Raw genomic sequence first — 22,778 nt, forward strand, 5'->3', positions numbered from 1 at the left:
AAAAAATCAGTGTTTTTAATTTTCTTATTTGAAAGTAAATATAATGGAGATCATCCTAAATTTTTTTCTTTGAAAGTCGATCTACAAATGATATAAAAAAATTAACATGGTAAGAAGTGTAATGTGCCATACTCACTTTCCAAGGTACCCAGTGGAGGAAAAATTTTGTTGCTAAATTTTGCCTGTGAACCTGGAAAATATAGCTTTAGAAGGCTATGATTTTTTTATACAGCCTTGCAGTGTGGTATAGGAGGCTGTGGAGCTTTGTAAACAAGTTTTTTTGCTGTTTAGTGGAATTTGAGTAAAGTTGGATTTATTGTCATTTTTTGTGCAAGGTTGAAAATATTGTTTTTAAACACCTAGACCAGGTAAAGTATTTTAAAAAATATACTAAGACAGATGTTGAGGTTAGGGTTGGGCCTGTAGCTGCAAACATTAGCTTGTCTCCAAGTGCATCTAAACTAAAACTTGGGAAAGGTATTGTCAGAAGAAACAAAAGTTCAAGAATTGTGGATCTCGAATCGCTTTCAGAGGCACTTAGAAAAGCCTGCAAGTGCTTGTTTTAAGGAGGAAATGGGAATTTGGTGGACAACAGAAAGAGAGAAAGTTTGTTTGTACATTGTGCATTTTATGTCAAAACTGTGGTGCTGACACACTATTCAAGACATTGAAGGCCAGTAATAGAATGTATAAAGCCTTTTAAGTGGTATTGTGAACATGCCTGGTCCTCTCCTAAAATTTACTGCAGTGAACACTACTCAACTCAGTGCAGTTGCAGAAGTAAATAAGTAGAGCATGAAAATGGCAGTTCAGGGAGCAATCCAAGGAAATTGTGATGCAACTAATATCAAAGATATAGCAGTTGCCTGTGACAGTTCCTGCATGAACAGAGGTATACTTCACTGCACGAAGTTTCGACAGTCGTTAGTGTTGACACTGGAAAAATAATAGACTTACAGGTGTTGTCTAAACTTTGTTCTGCGTGTTCTTTGAATGAGGAATATAATGATGTAGATTAAGAAACAGAATGGTAAGAACTCGCAAAGCTGTTTGTATCAGGAATTATGTAGGCTACAGTGGTGGGATGGTAGCTGCTGGTATGGAACTCATTTTCCATAGGTCTTTGCGAAAGTATGGAGTAAGATATACACACAGTGTTGAGGAGATGGAGACTCATTATTTCAAGAATGCAGTTGAAAGTCAGCCCTATGGAAATGACTGCACTATTGAAAAACTGGGGTGCTTAGGCCTTATTCAGAAGAGGATGTGTGGACGATTCAGAAGGCTTGTTGCAGACAATAAAGGCAAGTTACTAAAGGATGGGAAGCCACTGGGAGGTAAAAACAGACTAACAAAGAAGAGAATTTGCAGCCTGCAAGTCTGTTATGGTGCTGCAATTAGAAATAGCCTCACAGATTTGGATACTATGAGGAAGACAGTATGGGCTATTTGGTTTCATTACTTGTAGACACACTACACCTCAACATGGCCTATGTTCTAATGAATGGTGCAAATTTCTGAAAAGCAAGGAAAGTGGGGAAGCTTACAGACATAAAAATAACCTCCCACATGAGGTTGCAATGACCATTAAACCAACTTTTCGAGCACTGGCTTCACCAGAACTGCTAGAAAAATGTCTGCATGGCAAAATACAGAACCCAAATGAAAGTTTTAATGCTCTTATTTGGAAGAGATGTCCCAAAGACTGTTTCCAATTTGGTAGTGAAGATTCCTGCTTTGGAAGCTGAAGCAGTGCTTAATGATGGGAATGTGGAAAAACTTCATATCCTCAGCAAGTTGGGCTTCATACTTGAAGTCTTCACAGAGCAGTTATTACCAATCATCAATGAACAATGAATTGCGAAGGCGGAGACTTAAGTACTGAATAAAGAAAATAACTGCTAGGTAAAGGCCCAGAGAAGCTAAAAGAGCTGTGGTGGTGGTGGTGGTGGTGGTGGTGGTGGTGGTGGTGAAGACCTGGAATATGGGTATGGGCAGTTTTTGCTAAGGTATGATCAAAATTTTTTAAAAATATTTCACTCAAATTTTAAAATGATTTTTCTGCAACTTGAGGTTTTCTCCTTCCAGGAACACAATCAGGAAGTACTGGAAGACTTTTGATGAAATAATTAAGTGGAACAAAATTCTAATCTAGACATTTTATTGTCATAGGGAAAATTTTTCTTTAAAAAAAGTGTTCAAATCCAAAATATCATAGCAAATAATAGAAATAATTTACCAGAATGTTAGTGCACTTAATTGTACATTTATTAGTGTAGATTTCTTTGCCATAGAAAAAACTTGCCAAATTTGCCTGGAAATAATGAAAAAGTGTACCTTAAAGCAATAATCTAACAAAAAATTCAAAGTTTTCTTTTATTGTTTTGATTTTAACTATTCTCCGCATATTCAGACATTCTTTCACCACTCGTGTGACTATAGAATTTTAGGTTTTATACTTATCACGATTAGATTCCAATCCTCATTCATTGATCCTTATCTACATGGTGACCGAAGGCACCATTCTACCATTAAATCTTTGGCACGCCATATTCTTTGCCAGCGACGCTAAGCATGAAGTAGTTCTAAGCTGCCATCTCCACACAAAGGTTGGCATCTCTACACTAACCTTTGCTTCAATATTTGAGTTCAAACTTACATGCAACACCTTTAGGTGACAGTTTATCATTCATACTACTATTTCTGTGGGTTGTTTACATATGTTCCTAATTGTTCTTGTCAATGTAAAATACTTACCACTGCATCTTATTTACTTTCATGTAATCTTTAATGTTGTATTTTATCTACATCTATATAGATGTTTCATGTTTTCTCTATGGTGCCATCATACGTTAAGCCCTATTGGTTTCCAATGATGTCACGCAGCAGGTGAAGGGTGGAACTACTTCTTTATAATGTGTGGGTTTTTGCTGCTATTTAGCAATTACAAGTGCTCTCTTAATCACTTATGAATGCTCTGCCATTGACTCTTCTTACCACATGATGGTATAAAAACTTCATATTTATTATGTAGATGAAGTGTGTAATTTTGACACCTGTTCCCCTCTAAAGAATATTAATGTTTAGCATTTCAGGAACTTTGACTGAGACTGATTTTTTGTAAAATCGATACTGGTTATTGTTTTGATGTGATTTTTAAGTTTTTAATAAACTCTAGTGATCCAGGGTGACTAGTATAAAATAAGTAAATCAAGGGACTATTTAACTTCTGTGGCTCATTAACCTTAGCAGTAGCAATGTATTTTTTATAACATGTACTGCCAGTTGGAGGAGGGGGGGGTCTACATTATGACCACCACAAAAACAAATTTTGTTAATTGTTGTTGACTTTTTATTCACAAGATAATTTTTAGAGAGCTAAAGATATGTAAGTCTAGTCCTAAACCTGAAAATATTGAATATGTCTGTTGTGATTAGTCACATCTGCTACCAAAACCAAAATTTTTCGGTCAAATTTAACTGAAAAATCAAAAACAATTATGGAATATGACAGAAGAAATCACTAAAAACAGCAAATATTACAGTTTGACTTAGCATTTAGTTATGTATTTTGGGGAGGAGGACAAACTTCAGTCTGTGAAGTGGTCACTATGCACTACAACTAAAAGTAATTATGCAGACACTCGATTAACTGTCAATGTTTCCCTTAAATAGTGGCTGCTGAATTGTAGTGTAGTCCTCAGAACAGAAATTGTTAAACTGTACTCAACAGCATAGTTGCAGGAACTATATTGAGCTGGCTGCAGACAATGAATTTCGTCCTCCGACTGCAGGGTAGGAACTGTCTGTGTGTCTGTGGCACATTATCTTTTCTGCCTGTTGAAGGATATCCATACCTGGTAGTACTAGCTGGAAATGAAGCAGTGCTCCCATTGACAACACTGTTTGGTGTCTGGCAATACAACTGATGGGTAAGAACAATGTGCTGTTGGACGTGGCACAGAAACAGAATGTAGTCCAGATGTGTGAGTGCCATCGGGAGGGTGCCAGGCGAGTGGTTGGATCTGTGTGTTGGTGATCATCGTGACACATGTTGTGCACTTCGTAAGCCATGTCACAACATCCCTGCACTGGTAGGAAGGGTGGGGAGAGGGGTGGTGAAGCCAGCTGGCTTGGTTAATGTCTTACAGCCTTGCTTGCTGATCTGGGTATTTGGTGTATGCGTGCATGTATGTATGTTGCACCACATGCCACTTGGCCTCGGCACTATGGGAATCCTACATGAAACAATGGTGAACAGGTGGCAGGTTAAGAGTTAAGCATGTTGCTGCCTGGGAGCTGGTCTCAGGTGTGAGGCACAATGTCCAGTTCCATCAATTTGCTGCTGACTGGATGTAGCTGGGCCCCTCTGTTCAAGGTTCTGTCAGTGGTAATTGCTGGCTGCATTGGAAGGTTTATCAGATGGCTTGCTGCCTGTAGGTCTTCTGATCCTGTAAAAGAAAATGGCACAGGTGTTACGCCTATATGCATGTGAGGGCGGTGTGGCCTGATTTGGTTTTCAGGTTGCATTGTTACTCAAATTGAACATTAAATTTTAAATACATTGCCGAACTACTCTAAGAATATGCCTGCTACCCATGTTTTTTGACACACTTGTTCACTGAAATGAGTGCTAGATCAGTCAGTTCAAAGATATATTTTGTTCTAAAAAATCTAATATTCGCATTAGCTGCTAATAGTTCTTGTAGTACAGGATCATACACAAACGGTTTTGTGATGATTTAATCCCATTTTCAGGTGTATACATTTACAGAAAATATAATGAGTATTACAAAGTACAATGATGGTAAAAAACAAGGCAGTTAAATCAGAAAGATAGGGAAAGAAGTGCTCACATATAGTAACTAATTTAACATTGAAAGAAACATGGTCTTCCAATGTTTAGATTGTGTTCAAAATTTTCAGAACTGCTTGAGTTGGATAAAAATAAAACATCCAAAATACTAATGGGTATCAGGTGCAGCCATTGTACATGAGCCCTGGGAGCTGTGACTATAGAACTAAAGAGGAGTTCAAATAAGATCCTGGGAAAAAAGATATACATGATGAACCTGCATTTGGATAGAAAAATATAATCACTAGTTATCACGAATGTAAAATTAGAGACATTCGAGCGTGCATGGAGGCTTTCAGACAGTCATTCTTCCCGCGAACCATACGCGACTGGAACAAACAAGGGAGGTAATGACAGTGACACGTAAGGTGCCCTCCGCCACACACCGTTGGGTGGCTTGCGGAGTATAAATGTAGATGTAGAGATTTCAAGAGAACCACAAAAACCACATCATGGAAACATGACTATGCATGCAGTAGGAAGGTCAGGCCATCAAACAACCCAGCTGACATAGTGTTGTTGAAACTGCCGGCATATAGTTTGCCAGAGAGAAGTGGCCAACAGGTAGTGTGGAAATGCACCACTAGAGGGAGCAATGATGGAGAAGGAAGAAGCAAGATTCGCACCAACCGAAGCCTGGGAACAGTTACAAAATGAGAGGAGAAAGACAGCAGTATAACAAATATGTAGAGAGGAATTACAGTGCACGCAGGAAGAACCGCTATGATGAAAGTACTGCACAGAAACTTCCTGTGATAAAACATAGTATAGAGAGATTACAGTTTGACCAATAAAAGTGGTTAAAATTGCGATAAAACACGTTATGGGATCATATTAAATGGAGCCAAGTGACTGCTCCATAGTTGTAAATTGTTACTAAACGTAGTTAGTGCAAAAATGTACAGTGGTGAGCTGACAAAGGAATCCAAGCTGCAAGGACAAGTATGCAAAAAGAAGAAGAAAAATGATACCTGATGAAAGAGATTACAGTGGGAAACTGAGGAAGAGGGGAGTGCACAGACAGTCAAAATTTGAGAGGAAGCCACTATGAGTCCCAATTGGCCATTCAGGATATGGTTGGGAAACAGTTTTAAGGAGTGCAAGATACCTCTGTCAGAACGTTACGGATATTACCTTCATTACCATTACATAAAATCCTTAAATTAGTAGTAGAATCAGAAATAGTATGTCCAGTTATACATAGGTCAGTGGTAAGTGCAGATTTTGGAAACATCCCATTTCCCAAAATTAGTGGGCAGGACAGTCATTACAAAAAATGGAGTAGAGACCTGTAGAGCGAAAATTATTAAAATTCTACTGCTCATTATGACGGAATTAGAAACCAATACCCCTCAGAATAAAAAGGCTGGGGGAATGCTTTTTGCTTTTAACTGTTCACATATATTTTTCGGAAATAGTCTCGTAGTAAGATATCCTACGGAAAGTTGATTTTCTATTAGTTTGGCTGGTGGGAGAGTAATTTGTCACTGGGCAGGAGAGAACAGGATTGATTTTCTTTTGGATGTCTTTGTTAAAATCAGAGTTGTAGCTGCTAGTATAAGCAATGTCGCTGATAGTGTTCAATTCTTGGTTAAAGGCTTCATGTAGGAGTGGAAGAGTATCAATTCTGTAAAGGAGGGACTTGACACTGGTCTCTGTATAGCTGAGACAGTGGTTGGACAGTGGATGAATCAGAATGTCTGTGGCAGATGGTTATCTGCTAATGTCAAACTTCATCTCAGCCTCTTAGGGTAATTGGTAGATCTAGATAAGGGAGTGAACCATGAGTACTGTGTTGAATCATAAACTGAATTGTAGTATGTAACTTTAGTTGATTGACAAAGGTACCATAAACATTGTTTGGGCCAGTGTGTGTAGCAGGATGTCATCTATGTAGTGGTCGGTACCAGACCAGTATTTTACCGTATTTACCCAAGTGTGTCACACCCCCCCCCCCCCTCTTCTCTCTCTCTCTCTCTCTCTCTCTCTCTCTCTCTCTCTCCTTTTTCTCTTTTAAGGCTGCTAAAGGAAAATTGATTTTTCAACATACTCTGACTGATGAGAATTCTAAACCTTTATTGACTTAATGTATCTGCCTAAAAAGTTACCATTACACCTATTCTACCCATATGTCATTTATTGGCTTGTCTACATTTTGATAATCTAAGAAGAAATAAAATAAACAAATAGAAATTGTTTACATTAGTTTTTATCTTCACTGCCTCTTCTGTTTAGCCTGTCATCTGTGGAACCACTATTTTTAATCATCCCAACAAGGTAGCTGTGAAAGTTACATCTTCTTCTATCTCTGCTGTCACAAATATTTGGCCATTTCTTCCAAATATGTTCTGGTTTTTGAACATGGAGCTGATTTCATTTCTGTACTGATGTGAGAATGTTACAATGATGGCTTTTACTTAAAAAACATGTAGTCTGCCTGCCACTCTCTCATTGGCTATGTAGAACCAGCAGCTGCTGCACCCCCTCCCCTGGTGTCATCTGTGTCGTACCTCATGGTGAACGTCGACAACATTGCTGCACAAAATGTGTAAGTACGTCACACGCCTCAGTCCACATTTTTAGCACCTCTTACAGAAATGTATGGTGCTGTCGAGGATTTGTCCAATTTTAAAGTTAGTTTGATTCAGAGAAGTTCTGTAAATCGGGGAAATTTGAAAAACACTGGAAATATCTTTATTTTTGTCTCAGTAGATGAAATGGTTTGTTTACTGAGTTGTCATGCGTCGTCACTGGCTGGGCGCAGTTGAGTACGTGCATCACTTCTCTACTCCCTCATTCTTATTGCTTCTCCCCTTCCTACCACTCTCCTCAGCTTGCAGTCGGTGCTGCCACCACTTCTTGCAACTAGCCTAGCAGCTGCCAATGAGAGCAGGGAGGTGGGAGGAGTGGTTTGTTTGGATCTGATTCTCGGAGGTTGTTGACGCAGCAGCCAGAGATTGTGGTCATGTATGCATGAGTTGTCGGAGGGACCGTGTGAATGTGCGTATGCTCTCGTTTTCTGCCAAAGGCTTTGGCTGAAAATTTAGTTGTGAGAGTGTGATTGTCTTTTCTACGTGTCTGTCTGCAACTCAGCAATCATCTTTATGAGGAGTTGCTACCTATCCTCATTAGTATCGATTCTCAGAGCATTTGTGCAAGTTAAATGTTGCATGGATTGATCAGTGCGATCTCATTACATCAACATGTTGTCTGTGACATGTAAATAATGGGCCACACAAGTGGACTTCCATGACAGGCCAATACCACAGGCCAATTCTGTGGGTATCTGTAACAGATCGGTCCTGCTGATCTGAAGCCCATTTGCCACCAATGTACAAGCCCTGCCCATCAGATTTAGTCTCACCAATCTGCCTGCAGTCTGGGTCTGTTTGTGCATGACATAATGCAAGGGATATTAATGTTTGATCAAAGGATCCAGGACTGCAGTGCTCCTCGGCAGACCAGAGGCAACAAGTGATGGATTTCACGATGTACAAGTGTCTCACTGCAAGTACATTGTACAGTGCAGCATTTTATAGACTTTTATTTATTCTAATATATTTTGGCGCTTCGAAAATAATTTGTATATCAGGAAGTATGGGCGATAAGAAGAATGTTCTGACAGTTGCTGGAGGTTCTCCTCACAATGAGCCAATCATCTTCACAATCAACATCCGCAGAATGTAAACGGAATGAGGCTAACGAATCAGACCTTCCCCGCTGCACCACGGTTCCTCATGGTTTCATGTACTGAAGGCAGTCAGTCCTTTGCAATAGTTAACCTGTTTCTTATTCAGAAAGGTGTTGATGCAATTGCTGGCCCTGTGAAATCCTGCTCTCATTTACGTAATGGCACTTTGCTTTTGAAGACTACTTCTGATTCTGAAGCACAACTACTGCTTGCTGCTTTGCATCTCCACGACTATCCTGTTCATGTCGAGGCCTATACTACTCTGAATTATTCCTGTGGTTATTTACACTAGGCTGATAGACAGAGGGTGAAATCCAAACCTACCTCTCTCATCGGGGTGTCATTCCATCCATTGGGAGATGAAAAAGGTATATGCCTCCTTAGTGCCCACGTGCACCCTTTTTATCACCTTTGATAGAGTGGTGCTTTGGTCCAAGATCAAAGCAGGCTATGAAGTTTTCTCAGTCCAACCGTACATTCTGAACCCAATGCGCTGCTACCAGTGTCATTGTTTCAACCATACTAGAATGTCTTGTTGACACCAGGCCCAATGAGTAGGGATGGACATGAGGGTGATTGTCCGCCTCCTCCTCCCTGCTGTATCCACTGCAATGGCGACCATGCTGCCTCCTCTCAAGATTGTCCCATGTGTTTCGATGAGCAGGCTGTCCAGGAGATCTGGGTAAAGGAAAAGGTTCCTTACCTGGTTGCTCGCAAGTTATTGGCTAGTCGCAAACCCCGCATTTGACCGTCTGGCACTTACAGTACTGTTATTGCTACATCTCCCTCCATGAAGGACATGGCTATGCAGATAAATCGCCCAGTGTCATGGTAGCATTGCAGTCACCTTGTCCAGCTGTGCAACAAGTCATCAAACTCTCACCTCACGGGGCGAAATCACCAGCTACACAACCAGCAGGCCAGAAAGAACAGAAGGAATACTCCCGTTAAAACTTCCTATGTCCCTCCAGCCAACCAACACTTGAGTCTTCCTCTGCTAACCAGAAAGGCTCGAAGTCGTACAAAGGCAAATGGTCTTCTCCTTCAGACTCGAAGATCCTCTTTGAAGGTGTCGCCATGTGATACCTTTGTCCGACCAGTCTCCGTGTCTCTGGTTTTTCTGCTGTCGGCCTGAGGAGTCCAATGCAGAAGAAAGCCAATGCTTCTGTGGACCTCATGGAACAGGATCCTCCTCCTTATGTGCCTTGTAGCAGCGAGTCTTTGCAGGCTGGCACTCGGCAGCCACCGAGGTGACACCCCTTCATTTTTTCCTCATCATGACTCTCCTCCAATGGAGTTTTTGTAGCCTTCGATCAGACAGAGAATTTTCAGCCGCTTTTAGAATATCAGCGTCCACATTTACTCTGCCTTCAAGAAACAAAATTGCGTCCTCACGACTGCTTTGAGCTTTAACATTTTTTCGTTGTCCGTTTTGACCATCCACCAGAGGTCGGCATTCCGTCTCATGGGGGAGTAATGCTGCTCATATGGTATGATGATCATAGTCAACCCATCTCCCTGACCACCCATCTTCAAGCTGTTGCAGTTCGCATTTCCTCCTTCCTCACTCGACCTTTTCCTTGTGTACCATTTACTTCCCTCCTCATTCATTGTCACCAGGGCCAACTTCCTCCAGCTTACTGGGCAGATATCTCGCCCATTTCCGCTGCTCAGTGACTTTAATGCGCACCATCCCATTTGGAGTTCACCCAGAACCTGTCAGAGAGGTGCCCTCTTGGCTGACCTTCTTAATCAACTTAACCTTTTCTGCCGTAACACAGGAGCACCCACATTCCTGTGTGGCTGCTTGCACACCTAGTCCCATGTGGACCTAACCTTCTCCACTACCCATCTTGCTCATTATCTCGAGTGGTCCATTCTTTCTGACACCTACTCGAGTGACCATTTCCCGTGTGCTATCTGTTTGCTGACACCTACCCCACTTACGTGCACACTCAAATGGCAGCTTACTAAGCCCGACTGGAGGCTTCACTCCTCCCTGACGACCTTTGACAAACACGATTTCCCCAGTTGTGATGACCAGGTGTAATATCTTACAAACATTATCCTTAGCGCCATAGAATGTTCCATTCCTCACACTTTGTCTATACCACACAATGTACGGGTCAGTTGGTGGACTGAGGCATGCCGCGATGCAATTTGCGTGCAGAGACGTTAGCCTACGATGGCAAACTGCATTCATTATAAACAGATTGGTACACAGTGTCTTCGCGTTCTTTGGGATAGCAAAAAGCTAACTGAATTTCATCCACTAGTTCTTTAACAGTCCCCACCCCCTCTTTCATCATGTGGGCCAACCTCAGACAGCTCTGTGGGACCAAGATCCATTCCCGAATTTCCAGCCTGACAGTAGGAGGCGATGTTATCGTAGACCCTATTGCTACATTGAACACCTTGGGCTGCCATTTTGCGGAAATTTTGAGCTCCTCCCACCATCATCCTGCCCTTCCTCCACTATAAACGAATGAAGACAGCTCAGGCGATACCCTTCCCTTCTCAGAATCATGAGTGTTAGAATGCTGCCTTTACTGTTAGGGAGCTAAATCATGCTCTCACTTCACCCTGATCCTCTGCCCCGGGGCCAGACAATGTTCACATTCAGATGTTGCAGCAGCTTTCTCTTGTGTGCAAGCACTTTCTGCTTTATACATTCATCTGCATCTGGGCAGAGGGCCCGTTTCCCAGACACTGGGGTGAAGCCACTGTCATACCCATACCTAAGCCCGATAAGGACAAACACTTTCATTCTAGCTACTGCCCCCCCTCTCTCTCACCAGCTGTGTTTGCAGGGTGTTGGAACATATAATTCATGCCCAGTTGGTATGGTTATAATTCATGCCCAGTTGGTATGGTGGCTAGAGTTTCGCAATTTAATAACCACTGCACAGTGTGGATTTTGAGCATACTATTCTGCAATTCACTATTTTGTCACTGTCCACCTATGTCATGAATGGTTTGGTTTTCTGCCGAAATCCCAGGCTGTGACCTTGTTTTTCGATTTGGAGAAAGTCTGACACCTGCTGGAGGACTAGTATCCTCCGTACTCTCTACATGTGGGGCTTCCTTGGCCACCTGCTCTGTTTCATTGAGGTATTTTAAAAGGGCTGAGTTTTCAAGGTGCGTGTGGGTACTGCCGTGTCGGACACCTTTATCCAGGAAAACAGCGTACCTCAGGGTTCTGTCCTGAGTGTCATCCTCTTTACTATCGCCACTAACCTTATAATGGCCTGTCTTTTACTTGGCATCTTTGGCTCCCTTTTTGTTGACTATTTTTCAATCTATTGCAGTTCTTCATGGACCTGTCTAATTGAGTGGCGTCTTTAGTGATGTCTCAATCGTCTGCACTCGTGGAGCGTCAACAAAGGCTTTCGTTTTTCCACTGACAAAATCATTTGTATGAATTTCTGGTGGTCCAGTTGGTTTCTCCCACCATATTTACATCTCGGGCCCGTTACTCTTCCATTCATTCAAACTATGAAATTCCTGTCGAGCAAGAGCCCCAGGAAATTATCTCGGGCATCCTACATGTCTTTCTTGGCAGCCTGCTGTACGCTGTCTCTCAATGTCCAACGCGTCCTCAATGATACTTCCTGGGGTACAGATCGAACCATTCTCCTCAGTTTGTACTGTTTCCTTGTCCGTTCGAACCTAGACTGCATTGTTGATGCATCTGCACATCCGTCTCAGTACTATCCACCATTGTGGCATCTGTTTGGCCACTGGCGCCTATTACACTACTAGCTTGGTTGAGTGTCTGTATGCAGGAGCTGCCGAACTACCGCTTTCCTACCGCCCTGACTTTCTCCTCGGCAGATATGCGTGCCATTTGTCTGCCATATGTGGCCATCCATCCCATGCTGCCTTCGATGACTCCTTTGTCAGTATGGGCACATCGCTATTCTGTTACCTCCTGGAGTTCGCTTTTGGCTCTTGCTCTGGCAGATTAACTTCACGCTCCCTGCAGCTTTCCCGGTGGGTATGAACCTTTCATCACCTTTGCTTCATGTGGCAGTCCATGTTGGCCTAGGCCTACATTTGCTTCGACGCTACACCAGACTTACTATGTAGTGTTCAGTTTCATGACCTTCACATGGAACTGCATGATAGTACCTTTGTGTACACTGATGGCTCTCAGACTGACTATGGTGTCGGCTGTGCCTTCATCACTGGAGTCAGTATTTTTCGGTATTGGCTTCCGGCACACTACTCAGTATTTACAGCAGAGTTCTTCGCCCTGTATCAAGCCACAGAGTACGTCCAGCAACACAGTGTTCTCAATTGTCAGGCTGTATACGACCTGGGACAACAGGGAAATTCGGGAAAACCCCGGAATTTTTCGGAATTCCGGGAACTTTTCATTGTTTTAGCTTTAAGTTAAATTTTTGTAATTTTGACTGGTAAGAACTGATTCTCCAGCAAAGAATCTTACTGTATCCTGCTACTGGAGAGTGATACTGCAGCAATAAAATATAAATGAGAGGGAAAAAATAAAGCTTTGGTGGCAAAGGAAATATGCCATTTACAATAACAAAACACCATGCACGCACAAGCGTCTGCAAACAGCAAAAATATGTCGAAGGCCTTAGGGCGAAACTATGTAATACTTCGTAACAATAAACTGCTTTCTATGAGCGTGATGTAACAACTGTTTACACAGGTTCTTAGGTTCACCACCGGACTCAAGTGCAGTTGACTCGCATATGAGCAGTACCTTCTCCCGCTTCCCACTACTTGAAGTGTAGCTATTGGCAGTAGCAGCAGGCAATCAGATGCTAACAAGAAAAATTATTCTCACGCGCACTAGCTGCTAGACTCGCGCATGCGTAGTGTTGTTGTGGAGAGGGGGTTAGTCGTCACTGGACCCCTATTTGCGTTGAGTGATTTCACAGCCTCCTCTTCATTTACAGCTCCCATATCAAATGAAAACAAAATGGATTTCTGTGGCCGGGAGCTATCAAGTGATTTATGATAAATTCACATAATTATGGAGGGCCGAAATATATTATTAGTTTCAGTTTTCTGATTTTATTTTATTTTGAAGTTATTAGCAGTCAAGCATTAGTCGGCTTGCAGAACAATGAAGCTATTTTTGTCAGTTTGCTAAAGAAATTTGGCTTTATTAATTTTTCCCCTGAGGCAATCAATTTATTTTAAACGAAGTATTTCGTTCCACAGTTTTGGCTAGTTCCAACTGTTTGTTGAATTTCAAGTGCATGTTTTCAGCTTCTGCCATGTATGGCATTATGCTATAATAAAGAACTGAATATGAGATAGTACAGTACTGGTACTCCAAGAAAATTTACATTTCAAAAACCTCACTGAATAGCTTAATATCAGATTGGACCTACTTTATTGTGAATCTGGAAAAGTAACAATGTGCACTTCAAGCCGAATTTTGCGTTTTGGTGTGGTTTACAAAATTCCGATGCTCTTGGAGTATCCTCTGATGTCCTGTTTCTTTTATGGCGTAATGTAAGCTCTCTTAGTGCTTACATAAGAACATGTGGACTTCTACACCACTGCAGCTGCACACGCGCAATAATGCCTGCTTTCTTGTGCCCTCTGGCAACTGCTAAATCGAACCTATTTCTACCAGTCTCAGGGTAGTATTGCGAATGGTGGTTCTAAAAGCGTTACTTTCAAAGTAAATTTCTTTTTACGCAAGATGAATTATGGTATGTGTGAGAAAGTGGGATTAATTTCTAAATCACAGAGCGTTTAAAACTGAACACTTTGAGGACCAGCCACTTACAAGAATTTAGAGTCCAGAAGACCAGACATTTGTGTCATAATTTTAAATTTACTGGCACATTTGTGTGATGTATCTTAAAGTATAACACGCGCAAAAACAGATTGGTATTACTTGTGAAATCTTATCTTTTCTTGTAGCTATACTATGTATATTAATGTAAACCATTAAGTTTTCCTCTTCGTGTGTTGGCACTACATAACAGTGATCTTGTTATTGGCTGAATATAACACATGTCCTATGCTTTGAATATCTGCTGTCATTGGCTGGCGAGATCACGTGGCATGACTAGCTTACAAAAGGACATCGCAATCTCGATTTCAACGCTCCGGAAAGTAACGTGTTGTTTGGTGCAGTTTGAATTTGTACTTACGTAATATGAAAGTATGCAGCATATATGTTGCTGCACATCAAAGGTCTTTCCAAAACTTCTCTTTTTTTTTCCATCAAAAGACTTTCCAAAGCTTGTCTGCGCCCCCCTTTTTTTTTTATACCGTTGATGTTCCCGTTTGCATTTGCCGTCTGAGTTATTGGCCGTTTCAGTGAATGACGCATACGCTGTGGACCACATTTTACTTTTATCCATTGTAGCAATGTGGTGAAGACCATTTAATTTTTAGTTCTTGACCTCCACTTCTCTTTTACATATTTTATAGACCTTTCTCCACATCCCTGTTTGTACCTGTCATATCTTCCATCATTGGGGATTGACATGTAGTCATTTTTAACTCCTCTCTTTTTCTTCATGTTTCACACTTTTGACATGGGTTCGTATGACCCTCGTTAGTTTTGCACCATAAAACAAAATTGGGGGAGAAATGTGGAAGTCCTTACTTTTTTACTTACCCTTTGAGATATCACAGTTTGTCAGGGAAAATGCTAAAACTTGTCTGGAAATACCAAGCAATTCAACTTGTGGAAACTTTGAAATAGATTCCGGCAGACTGCAGTTTAAATGCGGTAGATGTTTGTAAAAAGGCAAAGTATGGATTATAAATTCCCATGGTTGGCAACAAGACAAAATTTGCCGCATGCTCACTACTCCCCTCCCCACACTCAGTGTCAACTACGCTTGTGTCAATGTTCCATTCCAAGCTTTCTGTTGTGCTATGCTCGAGCAACAGTGAAACACGGATAGCTATGTCTTTTAATGTGTTGGTGATGTGTGAAAACAGCAACTAATACGTAAATAAAACATAACAACATGATTCAGTCCAATTCTTGAACTTCCACTCATCCCATGGTCTAGTGCTGTTTGCTGGTACCATCTCCACAACATGTCTTTCCATTATAATTCTTATAATAGTTGCAGTCAGTTTAATGTGATTTGTTTCATTAGTTAGACATTTAATTCTGGATTAATTTTCTTTCTCGTTCCATGTGGATGTCACCATTTTGTTCTAAAGCTGATTAAAAGCTGGTAATGGTAGCAGGCGCTATGTGGTGTGGATTGGGTGGTTTTTTAGGTTAGAGGGTCTCTGGAAAACACAAGAAGGGCTTCAGCCACAAAGGGTGCAGGCCGAACACAGGAAGAACGTAGATACAGCAACCATTGCTATAACAGTTGTAAAGTATCGTAGCTGTGTTGGGAAAGTACCAGAGCTCCAAGTGCTAATAGAAAGCACTAACGCTCAAATTGATACAGCCACTGAAAGCTGGCTAAAGCTGGATACAAGATCAGCCGAAATTTTTGTGAAGAACCTAACGGTGTTCCGAAGGGATAGGCTAAACACGGTTGGCGGTGGCGTGTTTTGCTGTTAGTAGTAGTTTATCTTGTTGCAAAATTGAAGGAGATAGTTTGTGAGTTAGTATGGGCAGAGGTCATTGTTGGCAACCAGAATAAAATAATAATTGAATCATTTTACCAACCTCTCAATTCAGATGGTACAGTTGCTGAAAGGCTCAAAGAAAACTTTAGTTTGATTTCAAACACGTACCCGACTCATACGATAAGAGTTGGTGGTGACTTTAATTTACCCTCGATATGTTGGCGAAAATTCATGTTTAATTCCAGAGGCATGCATAAAATATCATCCGAAATTGAGCTAAATGCATTCTCTGAAAATTATTTCGAGCAGTTAGTTCATGAGTCCACGCGAATAGTAAACGGTTGTGAAAACACACTTGATTGAATATTGTAACCCCCAAATCCTCCTAAAATAAACAAAAAATATACATATTCAAAACAGCAGATAAAAATTCCTGTGACACGTTCCTGAGAGACTATGTCCACTGATTCAAAATTAATAATATAACTGTAGACTAAATGTTCTTGAATTCAAAGAAATAGTATCGGCAGCAATTGAGAGATTTATACCAAATAAATTAATAAACGACGGAGCTGATCCTCCTTGGTACACAAAACGGGTTAGGACAATGTTGCAGAAACAATGAAACAAATATGCCAATCTTAAACAGACGCAAAATCCCCAAGACTGGCGATCTTTTACGGAAGCTCGAAATTTAGCGTGGACTTCAATGCAAAATGATTATAACAGTTTCCGCAACGAAACTGTCTCATAACCTGGCAGTATGTTAGCGGCAAGAAACTATCATTTCCTTCTCATCATGATAGCAATGGAGATACTATCAAAGACAGTGCTGCCAAAGCAGATTTACTAAATACAGCCTTCCAAAATACCTTCATGAAAGAAGACGAAGTAAATATTCCAGAATTCGAATTGAGTAACTTAGAAGTAAATATCCTCAGACTAGTGAAGCAACTTAAATCACTTAATAAAAGCAAGTCTTCTGGTCCAGACTGTATACTAATTAGGTTCCTTTTGGAGAATGCGGATCCATTAGCTCCATACTTAAGTCATATACAACCGTTCGCTTGACAAAAGATCCATACTCAAAGACTGGAGAGTTGCACAGACCGCACCAATATTCAAGAAAGGTAGTACGAGTAATCCACTAAATTACTGGCCCAAATCGTTAACATCGATATGCAGCAGGATTTTGGCACACACATTGTTTTCAAACATTATGAATTACCTCGAAGAAAACGGTCTATTGACACACAGTCAACATGGGTTTAGAAAACATCGTTACTGTGAAACACAACTAGCTCCTTATTCACGTGAAATGTTAAGTGCTATTGACAACGGATTTCAGATCAATTCCATATTTCTGGATGGCTTTTGACAAGATACCACACTAGCGGCTTGTGGTGAAATTGCGTGCTCATGGAATATCGTCTCAGTTACTTGAGTGGATTTGTGATTTCCTGTCATAGACGTCACAGTTCATAGTAATTGACGGAAAGTCATGGAGTAAAACAGAAGTGATTTCTGACGTTTCCCAAGGTTGTGTTACAGGCCCTTTGCTGTTCCTTACCTATACAAATGATTTGGGAGGCAATCTGAGCAGCCGGCTTAGGTTGTTTGCAGATGACGCTGTTGTTTATCATCTAATAAAGTCATCAGAAGATAAAAACAAATTGCAAAACGATTTAGAAAAGATATCTGACTGGTGTGAAAATTGGCAGTTGACCCTAAATAACAAAAAGTGTGAGGTCATCCACATGAGTGCTAAAAGGAATTCGGTTACTCGATAAATCAAATCTAAAGGCCATAAATTCAACTAAATACCTAGGTATTACAATTACGAACAACTTAAATTGGAAGAACACACAGAAAATGTTGTGGGAAAGCTAACCAAAGACTGCATTTTATTGGCAGGACACTTAGAAAATGTAACAGATCTACTAAGGAGACTGTCTACACTACGCTTGTCCATCCTCTTTTAGAATACTGCTCGGTGTGGGGTCCTTACCAGATAGGACTGACGGAGTACATCGAAAAAGTTCAGTGAACGGCAGCATGTTTTGTATTACCGCAAAATATGGGGGAGAGTGTCACAGAAATGATACAGGATTTGGGCTGGAAATCATTAAAAGAAAGGCGTTTTTCGTTGTGACGGAATCTTCTCACGAAATTTCCATTACCATCTTTGTCCTCAGAACACGAAAATATTGTGACTCCAACCTACATAGGGAGAAAAGATCACCACGATAAAATGAGGGAAATAGCTTGTACGGGAAGATACAGGTGTTCATTCTTTCTGCGTGCTATACGAGATTACAATAATATAGAACTGTGAAGGTGGTTCGATGAACCCTCTACCAGGCACTTGAATGTGGTTTGCAGAGTATCTGTGTAGGTTTAGATGTTTCGCCCTAGTATTCTAATACATGAACAGCTCTGAATTTTCACGTGCAACACACTTCATAAAGCATCAGTTTTTCGACCAAATGATATACTGACTTTGGTTCAGAATCGTACACTGTTTCTGAAGGACAAGATTTTTTACTATGACTGTTACCTTTATTTAAATAGGAGCATAAATGTACGTACACGGTATCCATATACATACGAGAACTTGTATTGCACACACATTTAAGTACAATAAAAGTTTGTGATTTGAAATAATTTAATTCTATTTCCTCTTTTTCCACAAAATTGTCAATTTTGTAAGCAGAGCACTATAGTGTTTCACAGCATTTAGGAAAACGAAATTTTGTATTCAAAGACTTTGTATTGGTAATTTAGAACATGCAAGTTTCCAGGTTTATCCTACAATTACTACCGGAGATATAAAAAGCAAAATGTCACGTTTCTTGAGCTCTACAGTTTTCGATAAAATACCTAACCTAATAACAGAAGAATAAATAGTGCTGCACAGCAATTAGTGCAAAGAACATGAAAATTGTGAAGAAAGTAGTTCGTAGTGTGAAAATTTGCAAGTGTTTTTATAAGTGAGGTTATACTCCGACCTCAACCATGTGACGAGATGAGGAAATGCGTATGCCCACCAAAACCTCTAACAAATGTAAGTAATAATTTACTTACATCAGAAGATGTGAACTGTCTTGTCTACAAATGTCACATGCCAAAAAACACACACACACACACACACACACACACACACACACACACACACACACACACACACACACAGAGAGAGAGAGAGAGAGAGAGAGAGAGAGAGAGAGAGAGAGAGAGGAGGGGGGAGGGGGATAAAGTGATAAGTCATGAAATTAAGATCATGAATCTCTTTTCGCATTATATTACTACATGTTAGGTCTAGAGGTAGTAGGAAATAGGGGAGTCCATTTGTTTGTTGTTTCATTTTTGTGTAATACTTGTCCCATGTGGTAGTAAAACCAATATTCAATGGTTTCTAATGACAGTCTGCATACATTGACCATAAAACATAATTTTTGTGTGTAAAATGATATCGTGTTACATAAATTTGTTTACAGGTCATAAAATATTTTCTGTTTATAGGTCTTTCAGTCTTAAGGTCAATGGGCTTGATGGCAAAAATTATATACTGAATATATGCAACTTGCTAGAGAAGATAATTGTTGCAAAGTGTTACTGGAAAAAGAAGGGAGGTAAGTATTTTATTATATACTGTTTCATTAGAAATAAAATTTTGTTCACTTACTTTACTTCTGTTCACTTTTTTTTCAGATACTTTGATTGTTTTCTTGGCCAAAAAGTCTCCAGGGGCAAACTGGTCACATATGACTTCAGTAGAGAAGAAAGCAAGTGAGCCGAAGGTTCCAAAACTAAACCATTCTGATGACCCAAGTGCTGGGCTGATGGATATGATGAAACAGATGTATCAAGAAGGTGATGATGAGATGAAGAGAACCATTGCCAAAGCCTGGGCAGAATCTCGTGACAAACAGTTTCCTCATTAAGTCGCAAACTCTTAAATAAGTATCAGTTTTGTTAAAGCTGTTCTCTGAACATCATGTGCAGAACCTAAGGACGGATAATACAAATTTTTGTGCATTGCAGTGTTGCGCCAGTAGAGAGATTGGGATCAGTCATTAAACAGAGAATAAATTGATACTTCATGACTAAACTGATTTGATATGCAGTCTTTGACTAAACCATAATGAATCAGAATTGGTAATAGGCTGCAGCACAAGGAATCAGTTATTTGTGATAGTGTCCTGTATCTTATGTTGATAGTTGAAAGTTATCGTATGTATGTGTGTATTATGTTAAATGTTGTATTTGAATATATAGCATCGTTTTGTCAGATTGTTTTAGCTATATTGTGTTAAATAATGATTTTTCAGTATTCACACAGTGGAAATAATGAACTTCCGCTAAATTAGTGAGGAGAGGCAACACGATTGTTAAAAAATTGGTTTAGTTCTTCTCGTAAGTTGTCCAAAGTGATGCAATTAAAAAAAATATTTGTAGGGTTCTGTAGTTATGCACAGTATAAACTTGAACTCTGATACCAATTTTGGAGGTTGTTCAGAGATATTTTCAGAGTCTTTTGGTATGAGGACCCACAGTATCCAGTTGCTCATCTGAGAGTAAAAATTTAATTACCATTTATTTGTATAGGTACCGTAATTACCTTGGCTTCTGTGAAAATGGCTTCACAATAAAAGCACTTGTAATATGGAATCACCTAAGTGGAACAACCTAGTTTCTCGTAAGTGCTTATGTACTGATACAAAAGTACTGTGATGGGGTTGCTGGTGCTTTCACTGAATCCATGTTGCTGTGTCTCACTGTTAATGTAAAACTATCGTTTGGTGTGGAGGGGAAGGGGGGGGGGAAGATGGAGGGGGGAATGAAAGCATGAGGGTAGAGAGTTAAATGGGTACTACTATTAACAACAACAAGTAAGTAAATTGAACAAGCTTTTTTTTCAGAACAAGGCACACAGCATATAAGTAGACATTGACGCTGTTATGGGAACAGTGAAACCCCACTTTTACCCTTTTCGAGGGACCTTAAAAAATGGTTTAAATGCAGGAAAATGTAAAATGTGGGGAAATAATGTTTTAAGCCGTAAAAGTTACGTATAGCATAACCCCTTGCAATTTTGCACTTTATGTGCACTTAATGTATGTGCACTTAATGTATGTGCACTTAATGTATGTGCACTTAATGTATGTGCACTTAATGTATGTGCACTTAATGTATGTGCACTTAATGTATGTGCACTTAATGTATGTGCACTTAATGTATGTGCACTTAATGTATGTGCATCAAAATACTTTTGTCAGGGAATTTATTTAATAATAAATAAGGTTTGTTAGCTAATAAAAACTCCTGTTACAACAGGAACTGATAACTGGGAAGAAGAAAAATTTTATTCAATTTCATACGTCATAATCAATGTTTCTGAATGCCTGCAGCTGTCATTACTTAACCTAGTTAGTCCCATCAGCCACCACGCAGAGTAGAGTTTGGCAGCGGCAGGAGATACGGCACAAATTGTTCTAACGTTCACATGCTTACCAGTTAAAATTTGCTTAGTAGAGCATCCTGATGTCAAGAAATGTAACCACATAATGAAAAATCTTCCTGGCAGATTAAAACTGTGTGCTGGACTGAGACTCGAACTCGGGACCTTTGCCTTTCGCGGGCAAGTGCTCTACCAACTAAGATAACCAAGCACAACTCACGTCCCGTCCTCACAGCTTTACTGCAGAATGAAAATCTCATTCTGGAAACATCCCTTAGGCTGTGGCTAAGCCATGTCTCCGCAATATCCTTTCTTTCAGGAGTGCTAGTTTTGCAAGCAGAAGAGCTTCTGTAAAGTTTGGAAGGTAGGAGACGAGGTACTGTTGGAAGGAAAGCTGTGAGGATGGGGTGTGAGTCGTGCTTGGGTAGCTCAGTTGATAGAGCACTTGCCTGCGAAAGGCAAAGGTACTGAGTTCAAGTCTCGGTCCGGTACACAGTTCTAATCTGCCAGGAAGTTGCACATCTCCGCTGCAGAGTGAAAATCTCATTCTGGTAATCACATAATGTTTGTGAACACTACTTGACTGCCAACATGATGCCAATGTCATTTTACGTCAGTTTTTTCTCCACGAAAGTTTTTCATAAAGCGTAAATCATGGGGAAAATATAAATATGTTGACACACAATGGGTGCGAATTAACATTGTGGACTTACGAAATTTGATGGGAGCAATACAAAACTGTTGTAAACAGCAGGAAACCATTAATTCCGGGAACGTAAAAGTGGGGTTACACTTTTTTGAGCCCAATGCAGATACAAAGATAAAGACAAGTACAAAATAAAAAATTGCAAATACTTCATGATGAACTGCTGGGAGACTACTGGTCTTGTGTACCAAATTACTCAAAGTATTTCTCAGAGAGCTGAAACATTTTGTTGGACTCTGCATATGTCTGTACATAGTAATAAGTACCCAAGAACAGGAAAAAGTTGCTTGTCAAATCGGAATGCATGGTTTACATATTACAAAACATTTTGTGTGATTGGCACAATGCTTGTGTAAATTGATTCTTTTTTTGCGAAAGTATATTTTGATAGACGTGAAGCATTTGTTCTTTGACGTAACTACCACTTTCCTACTTTTAGTAGGTTTCATTATGACTTGATATACATACCACTGGGTGAATTTCCTTATAGTACTGTTTCCTTGTTGTACTTGTTTTTTTAGTAAAC

At 40.2% G+C, this 22,778-nt stretch overlaps 1 protein-coding gene across 1 annotated transcript in view; it reads left to right on the forward strand.

Moving 5' to 3' along the window:
- LOC124721234 (calcyclin-binding protein) overlaps positions 1 to 20,196 on the forward strand; it is a 34,515-nt gene extending 14,319 nt beyond the window's left edge. Inside the window, exons 4-5 of the mRNA XM_047246091.1 lie at positions 19,608 to 19,717; positions 19,797 to 20,196. Coding sequence (XP_047102047.1) covers positions 19,608 to 19,717; positions 19,797 to 20,029 — 343 coding nt within the window. The 3' untranslated portion in view covers positions 20,030 to 20,196. The remainder of the gene's footprint in view (positions 1 to 19,607; positions 19,718 to 19,796) is intronic.
- The last annotated feature ends 2,582 nt before the right edge of the window (positions 20,197 to 22,778 follow it).

The sequence above is a fragment of the Schistocerca piceifrons genome, chromosome X (genome assembly GCF_021461385.2).
Source record: "Schistocerca piceifrons isolate TAMUIC-IGC-003096 chromosome X, iqSchPice1.1, whole genome shotgun sequence".
Classification (NCBI taxonomy): Eukaryota; Metazoa; Arthropoda; class Insecta; order Orthoptera; family Acrididae; genus Schistocerca; species Schistocerca piceifrons.